At 45.7% G+C, this 12983-nt stretch overlaps 3 protein-coding genes across 4 annotated transcripts in view; 2 read left to right on the top strand and 1 right to left on the bottom strand.

The window, feature by feature from the left end:
* The window catches only part of POLD1 (DNA polymerase delta 1, catalytic subunit), a 128278-nt gene that overhangs the window by 31018 nt on the left and 84277 nt on the right, over positions 1–12983 (top strand). For both annotated transcript variants that reach the window (XM_077259682.1, XM_077259684.1), the window contains exons 6-8: positions 928–1081; positions 1565–1679; positions 1764–1893. In XM_077259682.1, coding sequence (XP_077115797.1) covers positions 928–1081; positions 1565–1679; positions 1764–1893 — 399 coding nt within the window. The remainder of the gene's footprint in view (positions 1–927; positions 1082–1564; positions 1680–1763; positions 1894–12983) is intronic.
* Positions 5399–7029, top strand: LOC143770243 (uncharacterized). The gene is made up of 2 exons (XM_077259685.1): positions 5399–5848; positions 5968–7029. The coding sequence occupies exons 1-2, from the start codon at positions 5496–5498 to the stop codon at positions 6236–6238; spliced, it is 624 nt and encodes a 207-aa protein (XP_077115800.1). The 5' UTR covers positions 5399–5495; the 3' UTR covers positions 6239–7029.
* On the bottom strand, positions 7014–11409 carry LOC143766917 (uncharacterized). Its single transcript, XM_077254916.1, has 4 exons — positions 11257–11409; positions 8363–8576; positions 8125–8281; positions 7014–7998 (listed from the first exon to the last, which is right to left on the bottom strand). The coding sequence occupies exons 1-4, from the start codon at positions 11407–11409 to the stop codon at positions 7140–7142; spliced, it is 1383 nt and encodes a 460-aa protein (XP_077111031.1). The 3' UTR covers positions 7014–7139.

The raw sequence follows: 12983 nt of genomic DNA, 5'->3' as shown, positions 1-12983 counted from the left end.
GGTGGTGCGTGCCACTCCTGATAAGGCGCCTGGGGGGGTGGTGCGTGCCACTCTTGATAAGGAGCTTGGGGGGCAATCCGTGCCACTCCTGATAAGGAGCCTGGGGGCGTGTATTGCTACGTTATTAACACTAAGGTTCGGATATGGCTTTAAAGAAGGCTACTACTTGTGATATAACGCAATTTTATTTTAAAGTACAAAATTAAAGGAATAATATGATTGCATACACTTGTGTATATATTAACATACAAAGGTTAAGTACACATAAAGATTAAATGCATAAAATGATTAATTACATATAAAGATTAACTACATATACTCACATCATCACCAAGGGGCTTTTAAACCTCAACCGTCTGGAATATCAGAAGCATGCACCAAGACAGAGAACCCCTGGGAAATTCACAACACTGCACGGGCATCCCCACTTATGCAGGGATCACAACACTGTACATGTACAGGTACCCAACATTCTGCTTCTATCTTAGTCATGTTTCTCTGGCCTTATATTGTGATTTACACTGTGTAACTCTGGTTTCACCCTGCCAGTCCAGTGGCCAGCTTTCAAGATAAGCTGAAATAGATACCAGGCAAACATCAAACGATGGGCCATAAACCCTGAATATAAAAGCCACAAGGATTCGATACAGAGGTTAAATAAACCTTCATGTTTTTTTGCAAAAACATAGAGAAACAGAACTGTTTCTGATTTAAAAGGTTTCAGATAATAAGTAAAAAGTTCTCAAGAGTGTCACTGTGAGCATTGTCCGTCTGTAAATGTATGACCAGAAATGCTGCATTCTGTATATTTCACACTACAGGGCGTTGCGCACAATTATTAATAAGAGATTTGTAATTGTCAAACATCTCGTTTTAACTATTTGTCACATGTATTGATGAGTAACATTGACATATCTTTCCCCGTAGATATGTACGGATATCATGGGAAGAAGATTTCTCCCTTTCTTAAGATCACCATGGCCTTTCCCCGCCTTATTGCACCTGCCAAGCGCCTCTTGGAGCAAGGAATACGGTTCGGCTCTTTCAGTGCTTATGAGGCCAACATTGACTTTGAGATCAGGTATTCTGTGCATTTTATAGGTTATAGTACGGCGTGTATCGCGTTACACTGAAACGCAGCAAAACTGGATGTAATCATTTCCTATGGGGTCACGTTCCTACCTGCGACAGTCTCGTATGTTTACAAATGGGATTTTCTGTTGCATGTGGCATAATGGTCGGACCCCCTAATGGAAGATGTTTGTAGTTTCTTAGCAATATTCTTTCAATGTCTTAAGCAAAAAGAACAATAACTCCTATTCTCACTTTAGAAAAGTTTATATTAAAAAAAAATTTTTTAAGAAAACTTTATCCCAATGGGTGATGCTCAATATAGAGATCTTCGCTGTTGTGCTCCGCTCACTGAATCCTGGTGGAGGCGTAGGACTACCCACAGATCATCGATTTTATATGCCTGGATAACTCCTTTAATGCAAGTTTTTTTCCCATTACTAAAGGCAAATTTTATTTCATAATCTTCATTATTGCACATTTTGACTTTCAGGTTCATGGTCGACAATGATATTGTTGGATGTAATTGGATTGAGCTTCCAGCCGGTAAATATCGTATACGGAAGGGAAATCAAGGAATGGATGTCAGTAAGGAAGACCCCAAGAAGGTGAGCGGAGGGTATTTGCTTGGACACAGTGTTTTTTTTTCTCTCGTGGTCCGGTACTCTAACCTGGGTTTGTTCTCCGTGCAGATATCTCTCGCCCAACTAGAGGTTGATATCAGTTGGTCGGATCTCATCATTCATCCCGCCGAAGGAGAGTGGCAGAAGATTGCACCTCTTCGAGTTCTCAGTTTTGACATTGAATGTGCCGGAAGGAAAGGTAATTGTTGTATTGGCCGTCCTAATTTTTTTTTTTATTATTCAAGTAAATTTTTATTAAGAATATCAGCACAATTTACATATTATATTCTTATTTTCAATACAAACTTTCCCCCCTAACCAATCCCCATCATTCCCAACATTTCCCTCCCCCGCCCAAGAAGACAGCCCACCTCTTCCAATATCGCCACCATCAATAATATTGAATGAATATCATCCCATGTAGGACCGCAGACCTCTTATTCTGTCCCTACCAAGTCAGGCCCTAGACTCTCCCATCCCACGTATCTACCTCATCCCATTTCTAGCCATAAAGACCACAGTTTATCAAACATTTCTATTTTCCCTCTTTTCTTATAGATCCCTTTTTCCAATGTCAGACCCTGCTTCACATATTGGAGAAATTCTCTTCTTGTAGGCGGTTCAACCTTAATCCAATTTCGCGCTATTACCTTCCGGGCCATATACAACAATCTGGCAATTGCTATCTTCGGAGTGTTATCCACTCCAATCTCATCCACATATCCCAACAAACATACCAACGGATCCCTTGGCACCTTGCATTTATACGTTCCTTCTATACGACTCAAAACCACCAACCAAAAAGCAGCCAGTCTCGGACACGTCCACATCATATGAAATATACCAGCATCTGCAGACTTACACCTTGGACAATCAGAGTCAGCACGCAGACCTGCTTTATATAATACTTCCGGAGATTTGTAGACCCTGTGCACTATATAGAGCTGCGACAGCCTATACGGTTCGCTCAGTGACAGTCTTGGAACTCATTCCAGCACCGACTCCCAAACTTCATTTTCCAATGGGCCCAGATCCCTCTCCCATTTAGTTCTCACATTTATCGGAAATCCCAAAAGGTATGTATGCAGTGAATCTTTATAAAGAGTGGAGAATAACCCCCCTAGTAGTCCCTTCCCCGCACAGATATTCCAACACTATATCTCTTTGGATTCTAATGCATCCATCCCTATTCTGAGCTCCAAATGCGTGTCTCATCCTCAAATACTGATATTCCCCCGAAGACCCAAGATCAAAATCCGCCTGCAGTTGAGAAAAGGATTTCAGCTTCCGCTGCTCAAGTATTTGATACACATATTGAATTCCCTTGGCCTGCCACTCTGGTAATACCCCTAATGCCACAAACTCAGGTAAATTATTATTATGCCATAGCGGGGAGAACCTGGTTAGACCCGTGATGCCACGATTTTGTTTCAATCTACCCCACAGCTTACCTATCAAAAATATAGTTGGATACAATTTCCCCAATGCCCCCAGGGATCCATCCTCTAGACACTGTACTACTGGCCTTCTTTTCGTCACCCTTTCCATCATTTGCTGTACCGCACTAGACGACCCCTCATGCGCCCAGCCCCTTAAGTGCTGACACTGGCTGCAAGAAAATAAACTTCAGGATTGGGCAGAGCCAAACCCCCATCTTCCTTGGGTCGCTGAAGCGTCTCCAGTCTGATACGTGGATAATGTCTCCCCCACACCATTTTCCTGAACATGGAGTTAATCTGTCTAAATTTTTCACGCGGTATCCACACTGGCGCGTTATGGAGATTATATAGTATTTTTGGCATCAAAGTCATTTTAATAAGATTAACCCTACCCACCACTGACAAGTGCAACTTAATCCAAGCATCTACTTTTGCCTTAAGGTCGCCTAAAACCGGAGTCAAATTTCTATGTACGTAGTCTGTAACAGGCATAGAGCCCATATCCCCAAGTATTTAACCTTAAGTCGCCCATCCGCAGGAAGCTCACTCCCATCCTCCCCCATATCATCGACTTTAAACAGAATCGACTTACTCCAATTTATCGTCAGTCCCGACAAAGAGCCAAATCTTTCAATAAGCCTAACAGCACCCCCCAAGGAATCGGCCGGGTCAGCCAGAAACAGTAGAATATCGTCTGCGTATAGCGCTACCTTCTCTTCAATCATCCCAAATTTAAACCCAGACACCTCATCAGACTGCTGAATTTTGGCGGCCAACGGTTCCACAGCCAGGGCAAACAAAAGAGGAGAGAGCGGACACCCCTGCCTCATCCCTCTAGCTAGATGTATAGTCTGAGATAGCTCCCCATTCACTCTTAACTCTAGCCACCGGCTGTGAGTACAACAGCCGAATCCAGGACACAAACTGTGAACCAAACCCCATACATTGCAACACCTGCCAGAGATATCCCCATTCCACACTGTCAAATGCCTTATGGGCATCTAAGGATGCGATAACTCTCTGGCCATAGTTGTCGGACCTAAGCTGCAAATTCATAAACAGCCTCCGCAGGTTGACCGCTGTGGATCTATCAGGCATAAAGCCAGACTGATCTGGGTGCACTAGTTTGGAGATGACACTAGTCAAACGAGTCGCCAACACCTTGGCCAGGAGCTTGACATCCACAGTTAGCAGAGAAATTGGCCGGTATGATTCAGGTTGCCTCGGATCCTCACCTTCCTTAGGAATTACCACTATTATGGCTTCTCTCATGGACGCTGGCAAACACCCTCTACTTTTAGCCTCATCTAAAACCGCCTTTAATCTGGGAATCAGCACCTCCCCCATATTTTTATAAATTTCAGCGGGAAACCCGTCTACTCCAGGCGCCTTCCCATTAGCCATAGATTGTAATGCCCGACTCAGCTCCTCCTCCGTGATGGGAGCCTCCAAACCTTCTCTGTCTACATCGCTCAGCCTCGGGAGTCCCAGCCCCTCCAAAAAAGCCACTGTGTCTCCCGCCGATGCGTCAACCCGAGAGGAATATAGACCAGCGTAAAAGTCCGCAAAGACCCTCACAATCTCTGAATTTCCAGAGACAGTAGTGTCACTCCCGGAAACCAGGGAATGGACAAATGGGCAGAAACTCTGGACAAACTCTGGGCAGAAGCCACCAGCGACAGCATGTGGCCAACAGTTTCACCCTCCTGAAAATAAGCCAATCTCTGAAATTCCTTCTTCATTTCCGCCTTTCTTAACGGAATTTCCTCTAGATGATTTTGAGCTGTTTTCAATCTATTCCCAGCCTCAGGAGTTCCCTTTGTTACCATCTCATCCTCCGCCACTCTCAGCCCGTCAATCGCTGCCCTCTCTACCTCTCTTTTCTTCCGCTTACATCTACTTATGTCTCTGAACAGCAGCCCCCTTAAGTACACCTTCATGGCTTCCCATACAGTAAGAGCATCTGTACTCCCATCATTCAGCAAAAATAATTCTGTCACCTCCTGTTTTATTTTATCTAAATCTATACTGTTCAACCAGTTAGGCCTCTTTCACACTTCAGTTGTTTGGCGTCAGTCACCTCCGACATCGTGACGGATCGACGGATCCGTCAAAATTGTTGGGAAAACGGTTCCGACGGATCCGTTTTTTTGACGGATCAGTTATATTGATCCGTCACAAAAACGGATCCGTCGGAACCGTCGAGTCCGTTTTTTCATCCGTTGGAACCGTTTTTTGACGGATCCGTTTTTTGGAAGGGGAGGATCTCAATGTGATTGGCTACTGGAAACTACTGGAAAACTATATATACTGTGTATTTACATCACATCTTTGAAAGGGTTTATTAGAGAAAGTGGCAGCGATGGAGCAAGTACTGGTTAACATAGCGAAGATATGTGCGGATTTTACTTTTGAGGCAAATTGGTTGGCAGTCATCGTTCGGGACAAGGAGGAGGAAAGCCTGCGGATCCTGCGGCAGCGGCGGAAGAGAAGGCTGTGGATCCATCCCATCACAGCCCAACGCATGACCCGTGGTGTTTATTCAACACTTTATATTGAACTGAGGGAAAACCCTCAGAAGTTCTTCAACTATGTGAGGATGAAGGCCGAAAATTTCGAAATTTTATTGGGTCGTGTGGAAGACTCTATACGGAGACGAGACACCCAGATGCGCTTCTCCATATCACCAGCGGAGCGTCTCATGGTGACTATTCGGTAAGTTATTTTTTTTTTATTTATTTATTTTTTTAAATTATTCTCATTCATCAGACTTTTAACTGTAATGATGTTTTTTGAAGTTTTTATTAATTAATGTATTTTCCTTTTGTTAACAGATTCCTTGCAACTGGAGAGTCGTTCTCATCCCTACATTTCCAGTTTAGGCTTGGGATATCCACCATCTCCGGGATCATCAGAGATACCTGCCGGGCATTGTGGGATTGCTTACAAGCGGAATATATTCCAGAGCCATCACAGGAGAGGTGGCTGGAGATTGCCCACAATTTTGAACAAATATGCCAATTCCCAAATTGTGTCGGGGCAGTCGATGGGAAGCATGTAAGGATTGTAAAACCTTCTGGCTCTGGATCTGAATTTTACAACTAAAAAAAGTACTTTTCAATTGTATTGATGGCCATAGCCGACGCACACTGCAAGTTCATCGCTGTGGATATCGGTGCGTATGGATGCGCAAATGACTCACAGATTTTTAAAAGTTCACCAATGGGGCGTCGGTTGTATGGAGAGACATCTGACTTTCCGCCCCCTAGACCTCTCCCTGGAACCACCGGTCCACCGTTACCATTTGTTTGTGTTGGAGATGATGCCTTCCAGCTTTCCCCACATTTGCTTAAACCCTTTGGAAGTAGTGGACTGACCCAGAGGAAAAAAATTTTCAATTACCGTTTAACCAGAGCACGCAGAGTAGTGGAATGTGCTTTTGGCATCCTAACTGCCAAATGGAGAGTGCTACTAACTGCCATTAAACTGCAGACTGAAACTGTCGATGATGTGGTGAAGGCTTGCGTGGTACTTCACAATTTTGTTTTATCAAAAGAACATGTTTCCCTAGAGGATAATGTGTCAGAAACCACCTTGCCGGACTACCACAACACAACTTTTCGCAGTCCAGTAGCAGTCTCCAGAATGCGGGACAATTTTGCAGACTACTTCATGTCTCCTGCAGGATCAGTTGACTGGCAGTATGAAATGGTGTAAAAAAAATTTTTTTCAAACTTGTAAAAATACCATTTTTTTTGTTTGGTTAACCTTGCAGTATTTTGTATGTTTTGTACCGGTACCTTTTAAACATTTTGTAATGTTTACTATTACCATAACCTTGGTGGTTTTAATAGTTTTTTTTTTTTGAGAGACAATAAAATTGTTTTTAAACCACAAAAAGTTTTATTTATTTACATAAAGTTTTTAAAGGTTCTCATAATTTGGGGTGGAGATAGTAGCGGAGGGGCTGACAGGGCGGGCCACGTCGATAGGGGGGGACAGGACATCACGGGGAGGAACAGAAGTGGAATGGGTGGTGAAAACATGAGGTTGGGAAGGGAGTTGAGGTACAGATGTGGTCTGTGGGAGGTATGGTGAAGGTGTTGGTGGGATTGGGAACGGTGAAGTTAAAGGGGAAGAATGGAAAAGGGGAAGGTAGGAACTGGGAAATACTGAGGGGGGAAGAAAGGTATGGCGAAGGAGTAGAAGGAGGATGGACGGGAGGAGGATGGACGGGAGGAGGACGGACGGGAGGATAGACGGCGACTTGAGAGGGGAAAGGTGTTGAAACATGAAGGGTGGGTGGAGGGGCTTGGGACATCGCCTGCACTAGAGCAGTGTGGCAGCCTTGCATCACATGCATCTGCAGGTCAGGAGTTAGATTCTCCATGTGCCTGAGGACTGACTGAAAAAAGCAGTGTCTTGGTGACTGGTTTGCATCTGACTGCAGCCTATCCAGACGACTGCCGAGTTCCAATATGCATTTGTGAAGCATATTGTACCCAGCAGACGTTTGCTCACCCAAAAGCTTGATGGCATTCTGGAAGGCTGCATTCAAATGCAAAAATTCAGGTGCATAGCTCCTTTCCTGACCTCTCTGGCGCTGCCGTCCTGACCCCAAAGGTGGTCTAGATGTTGCGGCAGTGTCAGAGGGGTGGGGTAAAGGGAACTCCATCTCATCACCTGCAGCTTCAAGTGACGAAGTCCACCCTGCTGCTCCAGCGCTGGTGGATTGGGCCGAGGGATCACACAAAAGGGAAGGTGCAGACACAGAAGGGTCGACGTGGTCCCCGGTGGCGGACCCCTGAGGGATCGCTCCAGAGGGGTGCAACTCTGATGCAGGCTCCCGAGTGCTGCTGACAGTACTGTTAAAGAAGAAACAAACAAAAAAATTAGTATCTTGATATTACAATTGCCCTTGCTGGCCAAAAAAAATAGAAGGTTACACATTTTAACAGTTTGACTGAAAACTTGTGGTGTTGAATATTTACCTTCTGCTCAGCAGCGTCGACCGGAGGAACGACAGGGCTCTGGCATGTTTGTACCTGCTCCTGCGTCCTCTAGATCCACTCGGGGCCTGCATCTCCTTGTTGAACTCCCTCTTAAAGCGATCCCTCAGTGACCGCCACCGCACGATTACCCTGTTACCTGGAAAGAGAAAGCAAAAATTGGTTACTATACAACACATTAAATCATGCTAACACACGTTAATGAACTGTTAATACTTACGTGCTAGATCCTGGGCCCCAGCATCGAGTTCCTCCCAGTTATCAATTACAGCATTGCACACTTCCTCCCATAGCCGTCGGGTGACGTACTGGTCAGCATGGCGGCGGTCCGACATCTTCCATAGCGGCTCCCGACTTTGGACCGCTTGGATGAGGGTGTCCACATCTATGCCCTCCTCCTCTTCCTCATCCTGTTCGGGAGCACGCTGTGAAGCCTTTTAACAAAAAAAAAAAAGAATAAAAAGGGAAAGATTATAACACATGAATTTTACAGTTTGCTAAACACCAAACCAAAAAAGGAACTTACTCTGCGGTGACTGCCGCGCCTAGCATTCCGACGACTATGGTAGGTGCTCTGAGGAACTCTACGTCGAGCCCCAGATTGTGAAGACTAATAAAAATAAAAAAAAAATAAAAATAAATTATGTGCTTGGATGGAGGCATATGTACTGTGTGTGTGCTGTGCTGAATGTTTGTGTTGAGTGTAGTGTGTTGTATGTGAGGATCTGTCTCTGCAAAACTTACACTATGCGCTCCCGCTCCTCTCATTTCTCCACCCTGCCCGTCTCCTTCATGAAGCTCCTCTGCTGCTGCTCCTCCTTCTTCTTCCTGTGAAAACAGAATAAATACATATAGGGTTCAAAAACATTACCAGAGATGTACCCCAAAAAAAATTTATGAAGAAAAAAAAAAAAAAACCTCAGGTGGCTGACGATGTGAGGGGGGGCTCTCAGATGAAGACATTGTTATTCTGCCTGAGTCTGTCTTGGTCCCTAGAATCTGCAAGTATAAAGAGAGTTCTAAGCTACTATACAAAAGGATAGACGCAGCTTTTCGGGACTTTATACTTACATGTTTTCAAAACTTTGGGGGGTCTGCCTGCGTCGTCTTGGTCCCTAGTTCCTTGGTCCCTAGAATCTGCAAGTATAAAGACAGTTCTAAGCTACTATAAAGTGGCGTAACTACAAAGTTATGGGCCCCGGTGCGAACTTCCAAATGGGGCCCCCCCGCCAAAATATTTTCCACCCAAATCCACATCGTGCCCCATCCATCTCCACATTCTGCCCCATCAGTCTCCGCATTCTGCCCATCCGACTCCGCATTCTGCCCATCCATATCACATTCTGGTCCTCTCTCCACATCTCACCAGAACAGCAGGAACCAGAAATCTGCTGCTGGTTGATACCAGATAACACGAGCTGCACACAACCAGGACTGAGCTGCTGAGAGCTGAAGGACCTGATGTGACCTCATCGTCATGTGATCAGGAGGCGGAGCTGATAAATGCTGAAAGCCCTATGATAGTGATGATGTCACCACAGGATCTTCAGCTCTTTCTTTCAGAGACAGTTTCAACCTTATAAAAAAAATTCCCTCATTCAAAGTTAAAATACCAATACCCAAAAATGATAATTATGGTTACCCTAGTTATAACCAGATAACATTTTGTATACCAAAGGTTTGCATTCTGCATTTAGATATAGAACCTCAAACACCTTTATTAAATGTAGACCAGTTTTAAATTTATCTTGAAATCATACTACGGACAGTTTTGTGTAATTTTTATTCCAAATTTTTATTTTTTTTTTGGTTAGAAAGTAGGAGCTACACTGCTCTTTATTTGAAATACCAGTACAGTATGTTAATGTATGAAAAATCACGAAAAAATGCAGAACACATCACACAGCATTTACAAACACACACACACACGTCACAGCACAGCCATTAAAAATACCAGCACAGTATGAAAAATAAAACACATGTCAGGCAGGCAGGTGGTCTGGCACACATCACACGGCATACACACACACACGTCACAGCACAGCCATTAAAAATACCAGCACAGTATGAAAAATAAAACACATGCAAGGCAGGCATACACACACACGCTGGATGGCAGTACTCACATAGCAGTCTCTGGCAGGGTCTCTCTTGCTAGCGGGTATGTCTCACTGGCAGGATGTCTCTCGCTGGCAGGATGTCTCTCGCTGGCAGGATGTCTCTCAATGGCAGGATGTCTCTCGCTGGCAGGATGTCTCTCGCTGGCAGGATGTCTCTCGCTGGCAGGATCTCTCTCGCTGGCAGGATGTCTCTCGCTGGCAGGATGTCTCCCGCTGGCAGGATGTCTCTCGCTGGCAGGATGTCTCTCACTGGCAGGATCTGTGTTCTCTCTTGATGGCACATTGAAAAATGAGGCCCACCTGTCCTGTTTATATAGTTTTGGGGTTGTCTGGGAAAAGTATCAACTTTTTGGAGCCTGCTCAGTTGAAAAAAACGGATTGGGGCGACGGATCCGCCAAAAAACGGATCGCAACGGATCCGTCGCCCATAGGCGCCCATTCTATAAAATGACGGACGCGACGGATCCGTCGCGGACCGTTAATTAGGCGGCGACAAAAAACGTTACAAAGTCCGTCGATGTCTAGACAACGTCCGCCTAATTTCGACGGATCCGTCGCATGACGGATAGAACGGATGGCCATCCGTCACAATCCGTCGCTAATGCAAGTCTATGGGGAAAAAAACGGATCCGTCGAAAATAAAAACGGATCAGTTTATTGAGGAAAATGGCGGTTTTAGACTGACGCCAAAAAACTGAAGTGTGAAAGAGGCCTTAGGGTGAATCTTCCACTCTCTCTTGTTTGCGGCCTGTGTTCCCAGCAACCGGAACTCTACCTCAATTGGACTATGATCTGAGAGGGCCCTAGGTAAGTACCGCACATCCCCCACCATTGTGTCCAACAGGCAATTGCCCAGAGCCAGATCAATCCTGGACAGAGTACTATGAGCCGGCGAATAACATGAGTATCCCCTTTCCCCAACATGTCTAACTCTCCATAGGTCAGTCATACCAGTTTCACGAATGTAAGTCCCAAACGTAGTAATGTGTCCTACCGTCCTATTCTGGAAATTTTTATTTTTATCCCAAAAGTCATCACAGATACTATTAAGATCCCCAATGATTAGAAATGTTGTCGGGCCCCAGCGTTCCACCCGTTCCAAAACCTCTGTGATTTTCTTACTTGAATATGGAGGCGGAATATACATTGCCTCTATACACATCAACACTCCATTTATTTTACATTTTACCACCACATACTGACCATCCACATCCACCTGTACTTTCACCTCTTCATAGTGCACTCCCACGGGTACCAACACGGACACACCCCTAGAATACGTGGAGAAGGTAGAATGGTATGCCCTCTGTATCCAGCGCCTATTTAATACATCCACCCTCTCCCGCACCAAGTGCGTCTCCAGCAGGCAAATCATTGAAGCTCTCTGATCTCAAACATACTGCAAACTCGCTGCCCGCCTGGACTTATCTGCAAGGCCTCTTAGGGTACCGTCACACAGTGCCATTTTCATCGCTACGACGGCACAATCCGTGACGTCGCAGCGTCGTATGATTATCGCTCCAGCGTCGTATGATTATCGCTCCAGCGTCGTATGATTATCGCTCCAGCGTCGTAGACTGCGGTCACACTTTGCAATCACGGCGCTGGAGCGATGCCGAAGTCCCCGGGTAACCAGGGTAAACATCGGGTTACTAAGCGCAGGGCCGCGCTTAGTAACCCGATGTTTACCCTGGTTACCAGCGTAAACGTAAAAAAAACAAACAGTACATACTTACATTCCGGTGTCTGTCCCCCGGCGTTCTGCTTCTCTCCACTGTGTCTGTGCCAGCCGGAAAGCACAGCGGTGACGTCACCGCTGTGCTCGCTTTCCGGCCGGCAGACGCTCACAGTGCAGAGAAGCTGAGACGCCGGAGGACAGACACCGGAATGTAAGTATGTACTGTTTGTTTTTTTTACGTTTACGCTGGTAACCAGGGTAAACATCGGGTTACTAAGCGCGGCCCTGCGCTTAGTTACCCGATGTTTACCCTGGTTACAAGCGAACACATCGCTGGATTGGTGTCACACACAGCGATGTCAGCGGGTGATAAAGCGACGAAAGAAAGTTCCAAACGATCTGCTACGACGTACGATTCTCAGCAGGGTCCCTGATCGCTGCTGCGTGTCAGACACTGCGATATCGTAACGATATCGCTAGAACGTCACGAATCGTACCGTCGTAGCGATGAAAATGGCACTGTGTGACGGTACCCTTACATTCCAACTCAATATCTTAATGCGACCCCCCATCATGTGACTCATCATCCTTCATGGTATCTTCACTCCCAGGTATGAGCTACCTAATCCCTCCCACCCCCCCTACCCAAACCCAACTTACCCCCCTAACCCTCCCAATGCTACACATTCTGCCTCTTCTGAAGAGTGGGGCTCCACCGCCAATTGGGAACACTCTCCCTTGCTTTACCCTACCCGCTCAGCTCCCGCTGCCATAAAGATCAGACTTTCCCACCGTTTTTTAAACACAACAAAACATTCCAGCATATATTAACATGTAGAAAACCTACAAGCTTGCGGTACCCCGCATAACCTTCCTCTCCCATACTTATTAACCATTACTGCCCCGCCGGCCCTTCCCCCAACACGGCCCAGCTCAGCCCTCAGCATCTGCCCATCCCTTTAGCAATTATGCTATTAAACACGGATCTCTCCCCCGGCGCCAGAGTGATATCTCCGATCCGGATCTCCCCTAAAAGTCAATCG

This window comes from Ranitomeya variabilis, chromosome 4, assembly GCF_051348905.1.
Source record: "Ranitomeya variabilis isolate aRanVar5 chromosome 4, aRanVar5.hap1, whole genome shotgun sequence".
Classification (NCBI taxonomy): domain Eukaryota; kingdom Metazoa; phylum Chordata; class Amphibia; order Anura; family Dendrobatidae; genus Ranitomeya; species Ranitomeya variabilis.
This window is presented reverse-complemented; position numbering and strand designations above follow the sequence as displayed.